Raw genomic sequence first — 22,788 nt, forward strand, 5'->3', positions numbered from 1 at the left:
GAGCTGCTTTGATTGGTCCAGGAAATAATCACAAGCATTTACCAAGCACTAACTACCTGCCAGATGCTTTATATGGATTAACTTATTTGATCCCATCAATGACCCTCTGAGTCCATAGGCTTAGCACCTTATTCACAGATGAGGAAACCGAAGCACAAAGTTTACAACACTACAAAGTGGCTAGGCCAGGAATCCAAGGCAGCCAGCTGCCTGGGTGCTATGGCTCCCATGTCCAGGCCATGCTGCTTCCAGCTGACCTGGTGGGCTGCTGTGCTCTTCTGCTGCACACACCAGTGCGTGGGTTCAGGTCAGGAGGCCATCAGCCTGCACTGGAGGGCACTATAATAAGCAGCCCCAGGAAATCACTGTTGGGTTTCCTGTAATATGTGAGAGAATGCAGACCCACAGGAAAAAGAAAAATTTCTCCCTACGCACAGTACCAGAAATAAATGAGTTTCTTCTAAGCAGCTGCATTTTTTTTTAATTATCTAAGAGGATATTAGTCATCAAATTCAGAGTTTTCATCCTTATTTTAAGAAAGGTATGGCATGATCTTAAGTTGAATCAACCTAACTAAGAAAGGTTTTCCATTGCGTTTTTCTTTCAGTTTTACTAATGTGGTCAAAAAAGCATTCTGACTTGGTAGTAATGTGAATAGCATTTGTTTATCTCTCCAGAAAGAGGGATACTGAGGCACAGAGCTCTGGGAAGCAATAATATCTAGGGAGAGTTCAGTAACTTAGATTCATTTTATTTATTTTTGTAATTACTTTCCATCTGTAGCCTGCTGTACTGATATTTTCCATTTACAAGTGGTATAAACTCTCTTTTTAAAATTACTTCGGTAAAAATTTGAGTTTGTTTAAAGAAAAATGTTGAGTAAATAGTGGTGCCAGTGGTAGGAGACCAAACAGGGAAACAAACATCATTAAGGTGTTTTGGAAAACCCTGACTTCACTTTGCTCTTTGCCCTGGATGCTGGGAAGACCAGAGTTTAATTTACTGGTCATTGACTGTAAAGGTGCAGTTAGTTCCCTGCTCCACAAATTTCTCCTACTGTAACTCCTAGCTCTCTCCCTCAATTTCCCCTCTGCCTTCTTGTCTTGCACCTATATGCTTTCAGAAAAAAAAAATTGGGGGGATGGGGGAGGGGGAGGGGTGGCAGATGCCATAATAAAGACTGTTCCTTTTCTTTATTAACACTGTGTCCAAAGAGCAGAAGAGGCCCAGGTTTCCCCATTTAGGAGGTGCAGAGAGCTCTCAGAAAGTCCAGTGTGTCTGAGTTCTTTTATTCCTTGAGGTTTTAGTTCTTCAAACTGGGCAAGAACCTCGTTTCTAAAACTGCTTGGACAGTAGAAACCTTGGCTCTTCTCCTTCCCAGTTTAGAGCCACCATGAGAGCTTTATCTCGTGGAAGTGTAAGTTACAGTGCTTCAGTGGAAAAGCAAGGAAAAGATGACCCAGATGCGTCCTCTTCCCCTTTTTGGCTATGCAGCACCTTGACCTGCAGTCCACTTCCCCCCTCTATCCAATCCCTTGGAGCGTGGAAGTTCTTGGGGACTCCAAGGAGGTGGGGGGAGGGTTGGTACTGGTGGTGGGTGGAGGGCAGAGATGGAGACTAGCTCCGGAAACTGGGAAGGGGATGGGCAGCACTGAAGAATAACGCCCAAGAGCTGGGACTACGCTCCCCCGACTCCTGGGAAAGCCCAGTAGTCTAGACAAGCTGGACTTAGAGTCTCCAGCTCTTTGAAGAGTTCTCAGGAAGTTTGGGGGAGGGGCGAGCCACTCTCTCCTGTTCTAATCGCGGGAGGGTGAGGAGGAACCACAGTGGCAGCAGGTCTCGGAACTGTCACATTCCTGCTCACAGACGGGTCGGGCGCTCTTGGTGGAGTCTGCCGCTCGAGTGAGCAGCCAGGGCAGAGCGCGCTGGCATGGAGGGACTCGTCCTGTTCAACGCGCTGGTCACCCGGCTGCTGTTCTTCCTGCACTCGCTGGTTGGGGTCTGGAGAGTGGCCAAGGTATATGAGGAGCCGATGTACTTGCTGCTCTCGCTGCTCACCCTCTTGCTCTTTCTGGAGACTGCGCTCACCCTCAAGTTCAAGCGCGGCAGAGGCTACAAATGGTGAGCACACCCCTGGAAAGGGAGAGCGCGGAGTCCCCGGGTACTGTCCCCTATATTGCTTGCAGGTAGCCTAAGAGACCTTCTCCCCAAAGCCCGCCGACCCTTTATCCATTCGGATCCCCTTTGTCCTGGCTTGGAGCTTAGAAGGAGCGCGAGATGCTTGGGCACGCCAGAGTGCCTCCGGGTCCCAGGGCAACACTGGGAAGGCTCGAGTCACAGTCACGCGTCACCCAGTCCCAGGTTTGGCAACTTGGAAAATTCGTGGAGAAAAAAGGGGAAGCGTTTGCCTGCTCTGTAGAAAGTGCTCCATATCGGGGAGTATTGGGGCAAGAGGATGTCAATGTGCCCTGCTTTCTGCATTTGGTGTGTGTGGCAGTGCGCGGTTACTCTACGTGCATGCAGGTGTGTGAATGCCCTTTGCTGGGCATCAGGGACTTTAGCAAGAACTTGTGTGCATGGAGCAGCAATGAAGGGTGAGAAGACCCAGCCGGCATTTCAGCCGCTTCTCTTCCTTCCCCAACAGGGCACCAGCTTCAAGTGTCTGGGGCTGGATGCTTGGGAACTTGGGACCGTTCAGCCCATCTTGTTTCAGATGGGCTGCCACGCTGGTCTCCACCAGCGAGCAGCGGGTAGTTCAGACTTAAGGCCAAGTGCAAGAATTACAGGCTCAGCACGATGCTTCCTTTCCTCCCTCAAAGGCTTGAATGGCAAGAGAAGAAATGAGAAAAAGATTCTCTTGCCATTTACAAAGAGCCCCCACCTCCATCCCTCCACTTGCAGATTTCATCCCAAAACTTCTCCAAGACAGGTCTCTTCCTGTATTAATTTTTAAAAACAATGAAGCTGTGTTTTCATATATGTCAATACTTTTAAAAAACGACTTAATTCTATAAGAAAAAAAAGCACTAGTCAATTCAAGAATTACACACAGTATGGAATTATAGTTAGCCACCATACTAAAAGGAAAAAAAAAAACCCTCTCTATAGTTCTACATATCAAACTACAAAAGACTGCATTTCATGATAGTGCAGGGGATGGGGGTGAATGTTGTCTCTTAAAACAATGTAAATCTTGTTTAAATTTTCACTGTTGAAAATTTTCTAAAATATTTTGCTGATGTTAAAAACAATGACTAGATTTTAGCAATTGACCTAGAGGTATGTCCATGGTATGTTGTCAGGAAAATAAGGTTACGGGAGTGATATATGACAGCTCTGGGGTGGGGGTGGGGTGGATTAGAGGGGTGGAGAGACTGAGCAAAGAAGGAAAAAAAGAGGACTCATGGATTTGGACAACAGTGTAGTGATGTGGTGATTGTGAGGAGGGGGGAGGTGGAAGAGGGCATGGGAGAAAATGGTAAGGAAAAAAAATACAAGAAAAAAGGAAAAAGAGTACTTGTCCAAAAACTACCATATGTATCAGTTAAATACACTATTTACAAGTTAAGAAGGAGAAGAAGGAGAAAACTTCCCATACTGAGTATCAGTCAACCAAGCACTGCCTGGAAGTTGCACCAAACTCTGTACACACATGAAGTACAAGTTTCTTTTCTGGAACATCAGATCCATGCACCTCCTTTAGATTACCCTGGGCTAATTTGAACATCATTCTTTTTCCTATATTTGGCACCTGGCCCCCCAAAATGAAATCTACAGAAATCATGGAACAATAAACAGAGTTACAGAGGAAAATGTGAACACAGTTTCTTGAAATGTAGCAAACATATTACACTTGTCCAAGGAATGTTTCTTTAGCTATCCTTTGGAAAGGAAAATGGAACTAGAGCTGCTGAGCTCAGCTGTCCAGGGACAGACAACATTACATCAACACTGAAAACTTGCCAATTGGAGAAGTTTAACTCATTGGAATTCTATAGGATAGAGAAGATCAGCCAATGACACACCCTTTGTTAAGTGCAATAAATGTGTGCTAGTGGAATTTGTTCCATTTCATCTACTGTTGATTAATTTCACCTGCCAATTTACTTATATTTCTATAAGATAGAAATTAGAGTCATTTTGCTAGATTTTCTGTTAACTGGGCAACCATCCAATGGATGTGTGAATTATCATCTAGGTAAAATCAAACAGAAGACAGATAATATTTCAATTGCTTTCTACACAATAGTGATAAAATATTCCTCAAGATTGTGACATATTTGAACCCTGTTCACTTGAAAGTAGATAATATCTGAGTATAAATAGAAATCTAAGTTGGATTTATTCACAAAAGTACAGACTTTGAAACACTGGGCTTTCTTCATCAAAATTTGAAGAATATGATGTAAATATAATTGAGTTAATAAAATATTTCACCTACTTGGTCACCTTTCTCCATTATCTCTCTTTCCCTCTTTATTAAGAGCAGTCAGACAACTATTCGTTGAGTTGCCTAATTTGTAAGCATGATGCTGCATTAGCCACCGCATGCATGAGCAGGCTGAGGAAACAGAAAATAAGCACACTTGAGATATTAAAATAAAAGGTAGCACTTTGATTAAGTGCTCACATGTGTGGGAATAATTATGACTCTTTAGCATTTATTATTTTGTAGGTGCTTTCAATGTTTTATACAAATTATTCCATCTGATACTGATAAAAGGTACAATTATTTTGTTTCTCTATTTTAACTCATTTTTAGATGAGAAAGCAGAGGCACGGAGCTGCTTAATCATTTTCCTTAGGATCACTTGGTAATTGGGAGAGGAGGAATATTAAGACTCCAGCAATTCAGAGGAGAAAAGATGTGATGAGGAACACTGTGGTGGGGGAGCAGAGCGAGGGGGGGGGCTTCACAGCATTGATCTGTGGCAAGAAAAGTGGCTAAGAGACAGGAGTGCAAAGGCTGTGTATGTAAAGGACAGCCTGAAGTTGGTGAGTGTGGGGAAATGCGAGCAGACTTCTCTGGAGCAAGTACAGAGCCTTGTCATTCTTCATTCGACAAAGATGTAGGAAACAGCTAATGTGTGTTAGACATTGTTTGAATGCCAAGAATATGCAGGTGAATAACACAGGTAAAACCCTGCCCTGAAAGAACTCACGTTTTAATAAGGGGACTCAGAAAATATAGAAGTAAATAAATACGTCAGCAAATGAGTAATAATAAGCAAGTAAACGAATGATCAGAACTAAGAAGGCCGAAGGGGCGTGGCTTATAGGGGGACAGAGTACCAGGGGGAAGTTCCCACTAGGTGGTCAGAGAGGCCTCTCTAGGGAGAAGATATCTGAGCTGAGCCTGTTAAAGAAGAGAAGGAGCTAGACATGGGAAGAGCCAAGGAGATGAAAAATCAAGAGAGGGAAGACCTAAATGTGCTTTGGGATGTACTCCCTGAAGACAGATAAACACTTTCTTATTACTCTCCCTTATCTCTTCTCCTCCCTGAATATCCTGTATCTAAGTAAAAAATTTCTTCTAAATTTTATATTTTTCACATATCTCATTTGAAACATCATGTGTTAGAAAATGTCTGGGTGTCTACCAACTGAAAATGAAAGATAAATTAGGAATCAGAAGAGATTCTATCCTAAATTGATTTCAAATTTAAACCAATTTTGTAAAAAAAAAAAAAGCTCAGTGAAATCTGTTTTGATTACTCAATTGTATTTAGATGGTTCAACAGCAGAGATGAAAAACCTCGAGTTAGAAAACATATGAAGTCTAATCTTGAACAAGCTTTGAGTAGTGTAGGAGAGCTCTGTAGGATGTATTCCATAGTATTTGAATCTGTGTATCTTCCTCCACCAAAATTATTTATAAAAATGTCAGGAAGCAAATTGGGTAGTGAAAGCACTCTTTTTTCCTGATGATATTTTTGGGTATCAGAGAGGATGAAATGGAGGGATTGGGAAGAAGTCGCTGAGATTTCCATTCTGCCAACTTGAGCCCTGGAAATTCTCCCAGCAGATAGACTATTTCTCACCTTGTTCACACTTGCTGTCCATACTTCTTGAAATCTCTCCTTAGCATTTTAGTTATTCCAGTAACACTTTCCACTGAGCATTGGACTGATCCACACCACCTACACTGTGTATCCAGAGTTCTACAATATTTGTTATCTCCACATTCCTGTGTGTGTGTGTGTGTGTGTGTGTGTGTGTGTGTGTTTTATCTTCTGCACCATCTTGAGCTCAACACAAAAGGGTGACTTAAATTTGTGTCCTTTTGGGAAGCACATGTGAATGTTACCAGCAAATGGCTTTATTTTTAGTGATCTGAGTCGTGGTTTTAGGGAGAATGGTCTTATGCTAACTTGAATTGACTACCATGCTCACTTCCAAGGAAAAGTCATTTTTTAGATTTCATAATGGACTTGGGATCCAAACCATAACTATGTCTGTGTAATGGGACTCCCCAGGGAACTGAACCTTTGAACAATGTCTTTGCTTTCTCCATGAGTATGTTCATCTGAGACATTTAGAACTGAAAATTAAGGTTATAATATTTTGTAACTTCTTTCCTTGACTGGGAGAAAAACAAAAAGCAAGTAAGTGTGGGAAGCTCCCACCAGCCAGTATCAATCTATCCCTACTACTAAACTCCATGCATTTCTCCTCCTCATGGTGGTGGCATTATTATGCCTACAGTGTCAGGACAAATCTGAATAGTTAACTTCTTTTTCTGACAATGGAAAATTCATCTTTACATCAAGCATTATTCTCCCCCGTGCATGTCCCACACTGTTCTGAAAGTACAGGTATCAGGAGAGTTAAACCTGGGATGTATAAATCATTTTGTTAAAGAAAACCAGGGCTTTTTAAACAGTTTTTTTATATATACAGGTATCAAAATGAACTTTTTGAAACTCATAGTCAAATAATATTAACAATCTACAGCTTGTTAATATAAAATGCCAAGGTGGAAACAAATTGTGTTTCTTTTCTCTCGATATAAGCCATAGCTGTTTAGGAAAGGAGGGTGGGTTATATTTTATCTTCCATTTGTCTGACTGACCTCAAAGACATAGCTGGTAGACAGCTGATTTAATGTTATTTACTTATTAGAATAGACATTAATAACACTTAGGAAAAAAGAACAAGTCGTCTCTCCTATCAGTGCTGCTGCCAGCCCCGGTCGTGTTTTGCAGTATCCCTCTGCTTTTTTATTTCCCTGCTTGAGCCTCCTGTCCCTCACACCTGTTTGATCCACCTGAAATAGCCTCTTAATAAAGTGGTTGGGTCATTTTCTGACAGCCTGTTAATAATAGATATAAGAATATGATGAAGGTGATGGTGATAATGGAGGTGGTCACAGGTATCAATTATTGAGTACGGACAATGCTCCCAGCCTGCTGCTCTACATTCATTTTCTTATGCAATCCTCGCAATGACGCTATGAGTTAGTTTACACCTTTAGCACTATTTATAATGAAGACCTTATCACACAGCAAGGTTAGATTGTTTATCTGAGGTCTCAACTAGTGATAATAAATCACAAAAACAAGTCTTAGCTTCCAGTGAGCACTCAATTTTTTGAGCTAGGCATTGGCATGACAAACATAAACCCTCACTCATCCCCTACAACAGCCCTGGTGGTACTATTCTTGCTCTTACTGGCAAATGAAAAAGCTACAGCTTAAAGAAAGATTCCCCATTCCAGAACTAAATTAAATTATTAAATGTTCTCCTGCCAATAAACAGTCGTGTTTTCCCTATGCACTGCACAACTACATACATTTTTAGTGTCAAGGATTCCTTATGCTAGAGAGTTACAATATTTTTTTCTTTTTCCAGATTAGGTAGGTAGATCCCAGGTGACCTGCTAATGAGCACTGGGATTATTTCACTTAGAACAAAATGTAGGAAAGTTCAGACTGCACAGGGACATGGTCAAAGACACTCTTGGATAAGCAGACATCCTTTTAAGCCAAAACGGAATGTAAAGGAAAACAGAAGGGGGGAAAATTTCTAAATTGTCTATATTTTTGTCCTAAAGTGAAAAAACAATCCTTCTACAGAATAGAATTAAATACCATTGTCTTTTATAGAATGAAATAAAATAAAGCCTTACATAAATAACACCCATAATGCATTTTACCCTCCAGAGACCATTAAAATTCCTGTACTCACTAATGCTTATGTTCACTTATTCATTAAACAATTATTTATTGTACTAGGTGCTACTATGGTGGTCTTGAAGGCATCTAAAATACATGCAGTTATATGAGAACAACACTCCGAATACCAAAGAAGTTTTCACAATTCAAGTTCAGGAGTGCAGAAAGGCTGTAGAACAAAGATACAATCAGTATGGTAGGCTCTTTGGACAAGGACAATTTCTTTAAGTGATTTATTTACTGGCCTTTGAAGTAACTGGTGGTTTTACAAGAGTGGAGAGAAGAGACAAGGGCTTTTCCAGCTGAGGGAGTATCATGATGGCAGTACTTAAGGTTTCAGTTGGAACCAATTCATTTACGAAGATGTCAAGATTTGCTTTGCCTCAGAAATTTTATGAGAAAAATTGTACATAGATCCTAAAATTGATGCATATTTTGGTTCCTGGAACTAGTTTAATCATACTGGAGTATACTATTGAGATTTGAATGTGGGGGACTTCAATTTTAATAAAGCCTGTTCTTGTTTTAGATATCCTCTTGGAAAATTTTAAGTTAAAGTATATAGTGCTACTACAACTGGCCTATAGCGTAATTTGGGATTGTGGCTTTATTTTTTAAATGGGCAACAACAATGAAAATTATCATTAAGAGCCTTAATATTCACCTTCCAAAGTGGTCTTCCCTTTAACAAAATACAAATGTGGGCATTTTTAAGGGGTTTGGAAGTATAAAGGATGCTTTATACTCATTGCAGTGAGTATTCCCAACCCATTTGAAATTCCTCCTTGTCTTTTCTGTTTGGGCTATTCAACTGCTCCCCTGTAAGATTCCGACAAAGCATTCCTGTCATCTGAAGCTGGCACCTATTAAAACATACACACTCCATACTTAATTTTCCATTTGGGGGTAGTTCTCATGAACTTATGGCCATTTACTTGAGGCTTCCCTCCCTCCTTAGTGGGCAGACACGGATGGATCTTGGAGGGTGGTGATTGTGAGCAGCCTTCTAATTAAGAAGACAAATGGGTTAGTGGCTGGAGTCAGATTTGTGACTTAGCAAGTGTTTGAGGATTGTGTGTTCTGCAAGAGCACAAGGTGCATGTTGGGGGACTGAAGAGGCGTGGAAAACATGTTGAGGCTGTTGTACTGGCTACTCTTTGCCCCTGTAGTCACAGAAGGCCCTTGCTGAGCAGCCCAGGTAAATTGTGGATGTTAAGGCCCACTTAGAGAAAGCAGTCCCAGTGCATGTAAGGAGAACAGACAATTCTTACATTGTTAGACAGGGTGTAGGGGCCCACAAAAGGGTAAATTGACCTATTTTTTTGATTTCCATGAAAGGAGGCCTATTATTATACAGTGCCAGAAATTTTATTGAGGACACTCAAGGCAGCTTAATGTGAGATTTTGAAACCTAGGTCTAGTCTTCTTAAAAGTCCACTCCCCTTTGTAGAGTAGGAAATACTGTGAAATTAAAATTACAATTCACATTGAAAAATTTTTGGAACATTATTTTTGCTTCACTTAAATCTTATCTATTTTCAGTTCTATGCATATAATTATAAGACTAGAATCCTCATTGTTTGTAGAGAACAAAGCTAAACAGGCTAGTTGGTAATATCATGGTTAATTTTTCTCCGATTTGCTTCCTTTTATTGTTATATGTTTCTAAGATGAACAAATGTTACTTTTTCAATAATAAAGCAACAGTAAGTGTCATTTTTAGAATGATGAAAATGGAATCCTAATTCTAGACTAATGGTGAGTTGAAGTAAATATAATTTCATAGCAGGGCTAAATTGCTAAGTGTCATGACATAATCATTTTGTGAAAAACATTATAATTTGTTGAAATGACAACTTTTATGATAAATAATATTTTATTTTTGGATGAAATGAACTGAAAAGAAATACAATGAGCATAGCTCTTTAAGAGCTCAGAGCAGTATCTAGCATGTAGCAAGACCTATAAACATTTTTGATTAGTAAATTCATCCATAAACAAATAAAGAAAAAATCCTTTAAGATGGTGCTTCTGCTGGGTATTTTAGAAAGAATTGGTATGTGGCTATGGGCCATGAAATAAAAACAAACAAAAATTTCTGTGAAGAGAAAGAATATCTTTAGGAAGGTTTTAATTTAGAAAAAATATCTGAGCAAAGGCAAAGTAATTTGCCATTAGAGTATTAATGTTGGGCACCTTCTGTTTTCTGATAAGACAGTAATTGGTATTGTAATAAATGAGTTTCTAAGGGTACATAGCTTATTAGTAATAGGGTATTCTCAATTTCATAAATATTTTCCACTTGGATGTGTCTTATTCATTCACTCACACATTTATCAGTTTTTGTTAGTCTATGAATAGTATATCTTATTTTTATAAACTAGTATCCAGAAACCTAATTTAAGTTATTTTTGAGTTGGCTAGGCTCATCTGTGATATTAGTCTTCACACAAAGTGGTTGGCCACCTACTTTTTTTAAAAAAAAAATATTTATTTATTTTTAGAGAAAGGGGAAGGAAGGGAGAAAGAGAGGGAGAGAAACACTGATGTGTGAGAGAAACAACCATTTTCTGCCTCTTGCATGCCCCACCGGGTACCTGGCTGGCAACCCAGGCATGGGCCCTGGCAGGTATCAAGCAACCTTCCTCTCTGCAGCCAACGCCCAGCCAACTGAGCCACAGCCAGTCATGGTGGCACCTACCCACTTCTGATGTCACTAAGACATGAAGATTGAATAAAATGATTTGGTAGCTGCTGAAAGGCCATCCAATTTCATTAGTTACATAGAACAAGGTAGGATGGAGCCTACCTTTCAATTTTTAGAACTCATATTTATCTTTGGTTCCAAAAATGAATCACATTGACAATGCAGTATCAAACTTATGGCAAACCTTCAAAATAATAAGTAATGGCTAAAATGTCACCTTGAAATGTTAAATCTTTCATAGCAGCAAAATAATATTAAATCCACACAAGAAAAGAATAATTAGTTTCCTTTGGTAAACCTTCTGATAAAATCAATCCATGGTGATATTTCAAGAAGAGATTTCCAGTCAAACCAGCAGCAAAGTGGTAAGAAAGTAGGAACAGTAAGTAGGAACTGTAAATCAACCATGGCCTCATCAAATCACTAAGTATTTGCAGGGAGCCCACCATGTGCTATGGCATGTGGAAGGGGATGAGGATATGATGATGAGCAGACAGACAGATGCAGCTCCTGTGCTTACGTTACTTAGAATCACTGGGAGACAGCAGTGCATAGGCATGTGTACATATACATGTACATATGTGCATACATAATTATACATTTTGAAAAATATAGGTTTAAAGTAAAGAGTACCAAAGGACAAGCATAACGAGCAGATCTAATTTAGATTGCAAGAGTGAGGAAAGTTTTTCTGTAGAGTCCCATATAGTTAACATGAACTATGAGGAGGAAATAATCGGTTGAAAGGTGAGAGAGAGGTATTTCAAGGGAGAGGAATATATGAGTATAAGTGAAACCCTGAGTTAGGAAGGCACCTAGCTTTATTTCCAGAACTGAAAGAAAGGCACTGTCAGAGGAGCACAGTGAGGAAGACTGGCCAGCCACAGAGCCCAAGAGGTAGGCAGAGCCTTGATTGTGCAGCATTTTGTAGGTCATGAGGGGCAAATGACCTGTATGAACCACGGCTATATGACTGACAGTAATTGCTTTAACAGTGAATATTAAGTTAAGGCATAATGATGTCCTCAGAAGTACAAACAACTTCCCTTGATTCAAGGAGTCTTAAATAGGTTTAGTTTTGAGAATCATAGTTTAAAAGCAGGATTGATTATAAGTTATTTGTAGACAGTCTTCTAAGCGGGTATCCTCTGGGTTCTCTTTCAGCCATGAGCATATTTGCAGAGCTGAGCCTCTCTAAAGCAGCAACTCATGAACACAACACACACCATCTCATTTAATCCTCACCATCACCCTATGAGATGGGTATTATTATCCCTATTTTATAGACAAGGGTATGTAGAGTCTCAGGGTAGTTAGTGATTTCCCAAAGATGAATGAATGGAAGAGGCAAGGTTCAAATTTGAGGTGCTGAAGTTTGTGAAATTTCTGCTGCAGTGTAATAATTCCTCAAGGGACACAACCCAAGGAGCACGCTTGATACCAGACCCCCTGAAATGTGAATACAGTGCCCTTGCAAATGCCAGTGGTCTCCATCCACTTTATTTGTTCAGTCCTCCCTAATTCATAAATTCAGGGGTTTGAGCAAATAACCATTAACTTAATAAGTATTAATTAAAGATTTAGTATGACACCTGGTACCACTGAGGAGAGGAAAAGATGAAGGAAGGGGAAGAGGGTAGGTACACAGAGATATAAGATTCAGGATCTGCCTTCAAGGAACTTAGGAAAACTACGTCTCATATACCTGTAACTACAAAACGGTGGAGAATGTGTTGGGTCACAGGAGAAATACAAGTTAATATTAATTCCCAATATGCCTTTGAAATACCAGTTTGATGTGCATTGGGTAGAGATGTAAAGAAAGAGCATTCCAAAGCAAGTAATTATAATTTTAAGGGACCTTTGCTATAAAGCCATTTCAGAACCTCTCTTCTCAGACTAACCAAGCTGAAGGTACATAGAGCACTTAGTTCTTGGTGGGTTCCCATGGTCAAACAAAACATATATGGCTGAAATTTATTCTTCATAGCCAAGATAAAATATGTTAACACTTCTCTAAATAATACTTTCATTTTCTCCATAAGCTTTTTTGAGAATTTGAGTTATACCACTGCTATAGCCTGCTACTAGAGAATTAGAGAGAGAGGAAGGAGAGAAGGAAACTCCTGAAACTGATTTGCTCTTTATCACTATGTGGTACTATGTATTTCATTAGTAACTCTACCTGGAAGCCTTTTGAAATTCCAGGAACTCCTCTAAGGTGTTAGATTAAGAGGGTGGGAAATAGCCGTGAGAAAGATTATGGAGTCAGACTCTCAGGAGTTGAATATGATTAATTCTTGGGCCCTCATTGTGATTCCTTCTTTCTACTCCCTTTTACTTATGTCAGAGAACTCTAATGAAGAGGGATTGATGTGAGGGCAATTTTCCAAAACATTTTGTTTTGTTTTGTTCTAAATACACAGCAAGTGGGAACTATATAGCTGGTTTCAAGTAGCTTAGCTTAGTAGGATGTGGTTAATGGATGAGGAAGAACTGGAGACAAGACTAGATAGTGGGAACTTGGAATATTAGTTTGTAGAATTAGATTTCCTGTAGTAGGCAACACAGAAAACCTTGGATCTTGACCTTTTCTTTTTTTAAAAAAAATTTTTATTAACATAACTAGATTCCTAGTTAGAGGAAATAAGTTGAAACAGGATTGCATTTTTCCAATTATAGAAATTAATCTCATGCATAAAAAATGTTATAGGGGATTGCCTGTTTTATTTTTAACCTCTTTCAAGAGCTGTTATATTTTCAATCTATGGTTTCCCTCAATTATTATTGCAACGGTATTGTTAGGGTAGATAATCCCAAAATCAGTCCCAAGAGAGTGGGCAGAATTGCAGTGCAGCCAACATGTGAAGTAGCCAAACAAACATTTACATATTCCAACTGTCCCTCCAACTAGAATTCCTTTCCCAGTCTCGAAAAGGAAATATTCTTTCCTGATGTTTCCTTTGATATGTAAGGTCAAAAATTAATTGTGTCTTTTCTCCTCAAGAGTATGTTAAATTGGGGGCTGTTGATACCTCTCTGCAGTACACCATCTTCCAAGTCAGATTTTAATAATGTAACCCCAAATCTTTTGTTTCAAAATTGGTTTTTGTAAGAAATCAAAAGTGGAGGAGTACCTATATTAAATATTGATTTTTTAAAAGAGCTCTCTTTCTTTTACCCTTTCTCTATTCCTCTTTCCAGAAGTTGAAAGGAGATATTAGTGAAATGGTTGAAAGCCTTTAAGAAGTTCATTCTAAATGTTCTCTTCCATTTAGATTTGTTCACTTTTCTGTTCTGGATTATAATAGTGTGTTTTCAGTAACATTAAATCTCAAATAATTCTACTTGGTGAGCAATTAACATTTCTATTTTTTCAGGTCATTTTAAACCATCGCATGTATGTATTACAAGTGTTTTAATGAAATTACATTTACTTACAATTTTGACTTTGAGGTGGTCTATTAGAGTTCAATCTAAAATAAAATGCAATTTCGTGGCTATCTACAAACTAGGAAGAAAACCTTCACCAAATCTCAACCATACTAGAACCCTGATCTTGGCCTTTCAACATCCCAAACTGGGAGAAAGTGAATTTCTGTTGTCCAGCCAACCAGTCTATGGCATTGTGTATGGCAGCCTAAGGTGACTAATACCATGACTGTCCTCATTTTGTGGTCTAGGATGCAAACTGAGAGGTCAGTGGCAAAACTGGCACTTGAACCTGAGTGTGTCTGACTACAAGCCTACTTGTCTTTGGTTAGCCCTTTGAATTTTCAGCCAGAAAATAGTGAATATAGTCTTTTAAGAAAATACAAAACCTTTCCTCTGTTGTTGTTTGTATGTATTTTTATTTTTAATAAGTTTAGCAAATACAAATAAAGCTAGTTAATTAAAACCTATTCATTATCTTATTTTTTTTTGTTCTAGCAGGATGTTATTATTGGAGCTCTCAGAATTCCAGGTTAATATTGAAAAACATAATCAGTCTTCCTGATATTGCAATGTTGAAAAATCCAAGAAGATTTACTCTTGCTGTATTTGCTTTTTACAAAATGTACTAAATACAAAATATTCAGTTTTGTGCCTGAAATTAATTGGCAGTGTCTCATTAAACCATATTAAAATTAACCTCTATTAATTGGATTAGAAATTCAGTGAGAATGACAGCTGCTAGCGCCTTTTACAGTTACTTTGTTTCTCTATAATCCATATGGCAGAAATCACATAATGCCTTTTTCCCCATTGAAATAAACACTTGAGATAAAAAGGTTTGACTCACTGTGGTCAGGGTATATGCATTTATTTTTTCTTTCTTTTTAAAGTTTTTTTTTGTAAAAGCTGAACTATCTTTCCCCTCCCTCTTTCACAGGTTTTCACCAGCCATATTTGTATATCTAATTAACATCGTTCCATCATTGTGGATTCTTGAAGTACACCATGGGACCCAGGTACATCCTTTTGGAAATTAGGAAAGTGGAATATTCAGCAGTAAATTCCTTTCATATGCTAATCTGATTTGTGTCAGAAATGCACTTTTTCTAAGAAACTGGAGTTATCAAGAATTGAATAAATATGAGTTTATCAGCAAAAGGAAGTGAATTCATGAGTTGTCAAAACCAATAAAAATGTTACATTAATTTAAAACTTAAGATTATATACAATTAATTAATTAACAATTTGTGTTAGAGATTTTGTTCCTAAGACTTCCCCACCCCCCAACATACTAGAGTTCACCTGAGGCTGTAAAAATTCTTTTTAACCCTTGCAGCATCAATGAGTTTCTTTTCTATATTGGGCTAAGAATGTGCTTGGTTATCTAACATTCTACAAAGTGACATTTTTAATAACAACGAAAACAAAAAGAAAGCTCCATCATCTGTATTCTGCAATATAAATGCAATCAAACTTGGAGAGGATATTTGAGATAGTCTATTTTTTAATACATAAAAACTGTATAATTGGTTATAGTAGCATAATGAATAAGAAGCACCATCATTTGTTATCTGAATCAAAGGACAGTATTTCAGATCTACAGTTCCACAAATATCCAAATATTTAAGTCTCATTTCATGACTTTCTTGGAATGTTGAAGAAAAAAAAACAAACTATGGTACATTTACACAATGGAATTCTATGCTGCAGAAAGAAAGAAGGAGCTCCTACCCTTTGTGACAGCATGGATGGAACTGGAAAGCATTATGCTATGTGAAATAAGCCAGGCATTGAAAGAAATAGACCATCTTAAAATACAGGCTTTGCAAATTATAAGAGATTCACTTCTGAGGGCCTCATGAACTGTTTTAATGAAACAAGGATTTTACTTTAGAGCCCCGATATAGGGTGAGGGAGAAGAGTCATGAAACCACCACCAGAAAATGTGGGCTATGTGTAGTAGAACTACAGTCACCTAGAAAATAAACAATGGCTTTCAATAAGAGATCCTCATCTATATATATAGAGAGAGGCTCTGATTTTTAAGTGAGTTGCTTTTTACTTGGGCAAACCTAGGTAGTGGACTGTAGGCTGGATTCAGCCATGTCTTCTTTTCCGTGCACCTGTACAACACCAGGGAGGTTGGTTAGTAAAGTCCATCAGGCAGCAGCCTGGACTTCACATCTTCAGGGGCCAGGTTATAAGGCTTTGCTTTACAGATAAATCAGAGTTACGATATAACATTATTTTATTACCTTCACTGATAAAATAGGTCAGGCAAGATCTGTGAGAATTTGCCCCTATACAGATTTCTTTGCTATAATTGGTCATTTTATAGCAAAGTGGAGCCTCCTATATGTTTCAGACATTCAAACCTATCCAGGAAATACTTGCCCCATATTTTTGGCACACAGAGGGGAATTTAGCCCTGTGAACTATTTTTGAACAATTCCACAAGCATGTACCAATAAAACAGGCATGAAGAAAACATTTATCTATCTTAAATCTCCCATTTAAAAAATATTAAAGTGATAGGATATCTCTATCTCTGTGGAAAAAGTATTTTTGTAACTGTAGATTAGTTAATTCAAGTTATCATGACTTTTAAAAATTGTACCACAGGGAGTTAGGGGACTGTTTCAATTTCCTTATTGCTTACTACTTTCAGGGTATGGAAATAGGCTCTGGTGATTCGAACCACTTTTTCCCTTCACATCCAATTCTATGACATGGCTATCATCCACAATAACAATTCATTTCCCCAAATGCTTTTATAATATAAACATGTGGCACAGTTAATTGATACACAGGTCAAATCCTGTTACAACAAATAGCCTGCAACCAAAAGCTCTTTTTTAAACTTAAAAAAAAAAGATTTTTGAGCCACAGGCAGTGCCTCTCTAATTTTCATACTACAAAAGAAATTGAACCTTTAGTAGTAATGGATTTGACTTGTTTTGTCACAAAGAATTAAGATAAGTGCTCAAAGATTGAATTGGGCAGGGTGGGCAGAGTGGGAATTAGAACAAAGGTGAGAGCAAGAGACAAAAAGGTAAATTTTAAAAAATGAGAATTAAGGAATGCTCTTTGTCCATTCATATAGGAAATTTTGGTTGTAATAATCACTTTTTCTCTTTATTTCAAAGTATTTTCAGATATGTTTTCTCATTTATAAACCCAGCAACTACATGAGTTAGGCATGGTATATACTTTTCCGTTTTATAGAAGAGGACTCCAAGACTCAAAAAAGGTTAAGTAATTTTCTCGAGGCCACACAGCTAACCAACAACGTCCTGGGACTTAGAGCCTATGTCTTGCCCCCTACTCTGTTAACCACACTGTCTTTCTCAGTTATGTACTCTGTTTTAGAGCAGTTAGCATCAAAATCATCTAAATTTTTCCTGATGGGAGGGTAATTTAATTTCCTTTCACTTTTCCATATACCCTAAATCCTAAATGTTCTGACCTATGAATTGTTATTAGGAAAACATGTGACCTATTCCATGCAGACACTTCTCCTAGATGATCAATTGTGTACCTTCATCCCTGAATCTGGCAAGGTCTGCATGAATGGAAACAAAATGGCTATGACAACAATTACGACCTTAACTCTTAGGTTTATTTATGAAGTTGTACAGTTAAAGCAATGGAAACTTGGTCTTCATGGTGTCAGTCTAGTTTGACCCAAAGGAATATTTCTGAAGCTCAAAATTATTTTAAAGACACAGCCCATAAGAAAAGTGGCTTGTTGGCACCCAGGTTATACACATGAACTCACCTACAGGAGGCTGAATGTAAACAGTATTACCATAAAAACAATCAAGTCAGATTAGGTTAAAGAGTCAAACCATTTGCTCTCTGCTGTCCTAAGGCAGCTGCCACTCAAAGGAAAGTCTCATCAATGTATTATAAATGGAATTATGAGAGCAAAGGGGGCCTTGGGTTATAACATCACAATGTGGATGGCAGAGCTATTTGCTACCAAGTTACCTTATACTGCAGAACAGGTTATTTTTCTTCAAAATAAGACACTGTCTTTGGATTTTTAGTGATAAAGATATAAAAACATATAAAAGGATATAAGGATATAAAATTTCACACTTTTAATATACAATCTGCTTCAATGCCTACAAGCAAAATGGTCAAAGTTTGCTTCCCAATGACCACTGGGTTCTTAGTGAGAGTCACAGAGTTACTCTGCAAGGAGAATTTGTTACTTTGTTCAATATTTTATTTTTTATTTTTATTATCTTTCCTTGGAGTCTTAGCTATACAAAAAAAAGCATGCAAACAGCTGTTTTTTCCTCTTGGAGATATGGCACATGGCCAGTTTTCTTAATTATTCTTGTCATTTCACCCCTAATACTTAACAGTTTTGATGTAGGGTAGAAAAAAATAGCTTCCTGACAGACTTGCTTTTCTACTTTTTAAAATAGCTCATAGAATGATTGACAAAGCATCCAGAATAATTAAGCAAAATGCATTTCTTACAGCTTTAGCATTTTTAAAAAATAGTTTCTCTCAAAATCCACACATGTGACCATGGATGGGTGGTGGTGGTTCATGTGCCATGTTCAACAGGACGTTAGCCCTGCAGATGTATACAGAAATCTTTGATCTTATTATTTTTTTACTTCTTTTTGAAATTATCACTGGTACAGCTACATCTTCAAGTGCCACCCCTTTCCTCTCTTATTTACTTTCTCTTTCTCTGCCTCAGATTCCCACCACCTGGCTGGATAAAAAATCATGCCCAGTTCACTTGCAGAAATTTACCTCCAAAGTGAAGGAATGAGAAGGGAAAAGTGTCATTTATTTTAGGTCTATTATCAAATTTTATATAAACTTAAATGGACTTCTAAACTGGCACTAAATATATATTTTTGTGGGTGAACGTGTTAATTTTTTGGTTGTTATAGTACTTAACAGGTGAGATTGAAAATAATTGGATCATCTACTTAAGAAAAATTGTATTTTTGATAAAGAGGCTTCTGGACAAGAAACAAACTCTCAGACTGAGTGCTTTGACCAGGATCATACGTATTTCCATGCTGTTATTGGCTGTTAGCTTGTTTTACAATTGTTCCAATGTTCAAAATGGAATCCCAATTGTATAAATTCAACAGTTGTCTACAGTGATCTCAGAGAGTCCACATCTTCAGAGACTTGTGGAAAAATAAGACATGTATAATAGACTCTCTTTTCAGACTAGTTGCAAATTGGTTTTCTATCACAAGCATATAATCTGAGTTTTGGAGATGTTTATGCATACTGTTTAAATTCCACATATCTGCTCATAATTTCTTAGATAATTGAAGCCACTTTAAATTCTACCTATTGTGGGTTTTTTTTTTGACAAATTGCCTTTTTTACAAAATTCTTAGTCTTATAGTAGCCAATCTGAAGGAATGTCACAGAATACCAGCAGCAAAGAAGACTTCAATCAGACGCTGATGTCCAGTGAACACACCAGTGGAGGGGATGGTCTCTTCGAGACAGTGAGTGCTTTCCCCACAGTATGTCAAAGGGTCTAGCAGATCTTGTCACTTCTAAAGGAAAATGTGCTCTACACCTTTTAGCTCATTTTTTGCTAAGGAAATTTGCCAGTTGTTTGTCTAACTCAGGAATTTGCAAAATAACTATCTTTATATTTACTAAACACAGTTAACATGTGTAATATTTAATTTGCAGCATTGAAGAACCTTTACTACTTCAGACAATGTATGTATAAAGAGAAATACATACATTTGTGAAGGAATAATATAATTATAAGATTGGAGTCTGCCATACATATTTTTTAGGTGTTCATATTGATAAAATAAGGAAGGTTCCCAGCCAAAATTGAATCACTTTTTTTGTTCTTCACATGCCTGATATTTGGCAAACTAACCACAGCCTATTAGAAAATAATATATGGGAAATACTCAAGGCCAAGGCCCTTAGCAATTAACCACATTTTCAACAATAAGATAAGCTATTGATTCTATGAGGTATAATAGAACTAGCATTGAGTTCCAATTTAAGTTCAAATCACAGCTTACCAATATCACTTTGAACAAACCACTTAATGTTTCTGTATTGCTATTTTTTCATTGATAATTGAAAATATTAATGTAACCCTTGCTAGTATGCTCCCCATAAGAATTAAATAAGATGTATGTGAAGTCTCATAGAAGAAATATAAAGAAGTATGTAATGAAAGGCTATTGATCTTCATCATGGTTTCAATCAGGTTAGCATCCTGACTTGTCTTTTATCCTCCCTCTACCTTTGCACTTGACATCAGCAAGCAATCTAAAGGGATGAATAGATTTGTACAAAGTTAGATTACTTACATAAATCATTTGGAATCGCTATGCAATCCACTTGAGAATTTTGTCCTCTAGATCATAACCTATAGGGTCAATGATATACTTCAAAACTTACTCAGAAGTTAAATGGGCAAGAGGTTTTATCCAGGACATATGAATGGGATGTAAGTTTTTCTTAGAGTCCAAGAATAAGGGTAGAATAAAATGTGGTTGCTAGCTTATGGATGTTTGAATAATATGTTAAATATTCAGAATAAAAATAATAACTTTATAGTTATTCTCTTTATTTATATTTAGGTAATGAATAAACATTATGATCTATTTTTAATTAGATATAGTAGTGTTTTAAAGCAATAAAAAATAAGAGAAGATTTGTACCATGCTAAGTTATTCCCAGACTTGTAAATTCAGACTTAAAATCACTGAAAAAATATAGGAATTAAAAAAATTTTATGACATGGTATTTAAGAATTTTTATGTGCTATAGTCTGTTTCAGGGAATAATAAAATAAAATAATGATCTTTAAAATGGCTTAACATTGGCTTTTTAAATATCATGGAGAAGAATTCCCACTAGCAACTATAAGGTTTAACTTACTTCTAGTTAAAGGTTTGTTTGTTTTAAGGACATTAGGTTTTTCTATTTTTTCACATCATTCAGTTGAAAAGAGTTTGACTTTCTTTAGTAAGTGAAGAATCATCTTCTGAAAATAACCTTCTACAAAAGCTAACTCTTGATTGAAAGCCACGGTGAAGAAGGTCTCTCTCTCCAAGTTGGTAACTCATCCTCCATGTTGTCTGTATGATGTCTCTATCAAACAGGCTCGAGTTTTTATACAGAACTTGTCTGAAGTTCCTGAGAAAGACTGGACTTTGGCACTCCACCAGACACTCTTGTTAATGCTCATTATTGGGAGATGGCTTCTGCCTATTGGGGGCACAATCACTCGGAACCAACTCTCTGAACTTCTCCTTATGTTTGTGGGGACAGCTGCTGACATACTGGAATTCACAAGTGAGACTTTGAAAGAAAAAAATGTGAGGTAAGCAATGAAAGGCCCTGCAATGAAAAGACCTTCTTTCCAAGGTCAGAGCCACACACCTGTCCCTTTGTTCCATCATTTACATACTGCATGAATAAGGATTTTTAGGATATCATATTCCCAATGGTAGAATCATAGAATTTGTTGTTGTTCAGATACATGTTGGGAACTAGCATAGTGGAGATAGATACATAGATATAGATATAGACATAGATGGTATATAGATACAGATATAAAAATACAGATTTAAATATAAAAAGAAGATTTCTGCTAGAGAAAAGGGACAGATAATATTTCCTATGAGTGAAAAGAAAAAGTCTCTGCATTTCTGCAGGGCCCCAGGTTAGGTGAGCCTATTGTTATCAAAAAACCTTCTGGAGATGGATGACCATCACTGGCTCCTCTTTCACATTCTCACGTGCCCAGGCATGTGGTCACTCATATGAGTCTCTTCTAGAGCACAACCCAGCTACAATTCCAAGAAAGCACCTAGAAGAAACTTGACAAAATCTCTCCCCTACCCAGCTGGAAAATTTATATTCCCTAGTGTGAATGGAGAATGGGGAATATTAGGTTTTATTTTACTAAATTTTATTTTTAGTAAGTTTTGTTCAAAGTGCCCAAGGCTTTCTGGAGTAGGTGTCTATAAATTAAAACTTATTGAGTTGGTACTTTTATTTTTGCCACAAGCAAATACACTCAGAATCCATGATCACATCTGTTCATGGAACTTATTTCTTACCATTAGGGATTTAAATCTCAGTGCCTGAATGTACTTTCAGCTTGGGTTGTTTTGCACTATGCTATAAAAATAAATTGCAATAAGGCTGGCTTTTAATGCTACAGTTTACTTTTTGCTGTGTTTCTCAAACAAAAAAAAAAACATAAAGCTGAGCAAAATACACTGACTTACTCAGTAAACTTAATATCCCAATTATAGCACAAAGTATATCTATAACCAATGGTTATCTTTACATGATCATTCTCTGTCTCACACTTATTTGTCTTACATCTCATTAACTGGACCTAGAATTTTTAAAAGAATCCAATCTAAGTCCATCCATTATCCTCAAAATTTTGATATTAGTTGTGTAGTGTTAATACCTCCCATTTTGTCA

The 22,788-nt window shown here is 37.4% G+C and overlaps 1 protein-coding gene across 1 annotated transcript in view; it reads left to right on the forward strand.

Annotated features, from left to right (window-relative positions):
* The first annotated feature begins 1,820 nt into the window (after window positions 1–1,820).
* The window catches only part of TMEM26 (transmembrane protein 26), a 35,916-nt gene continuing 14,948 nt past the window's right edge, over window positions 1,821–22,788 (forward strand). Inside the window, exons 1-4 of the mRNA XM_045842111.1 lie at window positions 1,821–2,121; window positions 15,254–15,332; window positions 19,701–19,814; window positions 21,450–21,670. Coding sequence (XP_045698067.1) covers window positions 1,931–2,121; window positions 15,254–15,332; window positions 19,701–19,814; window positions 21,450–21,670 — 605 coding nt within the window. The 5' untranslated portion in view covers window positions 1,821–1,930. The remainder of the gene's footprint in view (window positions 2,122–15,253; window positions 15,333–19,700; window positions 19,815–21,449; window positions 21,671–22,788) is intronic.

The sequence above is a fragment of the Phyllostomus hastatus genome, unplaced genomic scaffold, assembly GCF_019186645.2.
Source record: "Phyllostomus hastatus isolate PE091 unplaced genomic scaffold, TTU_PhHast_1.1 phas_contig_38, whole genome shotgun sequence".
Taxonomy (NCBI): domain Eukaryota; kingdom Metazoa; phylum Chordata; class Mammalia; order Chiroptera; family Phyllostomidae; genus Phyllostomus; species Phyllostomus hastatus.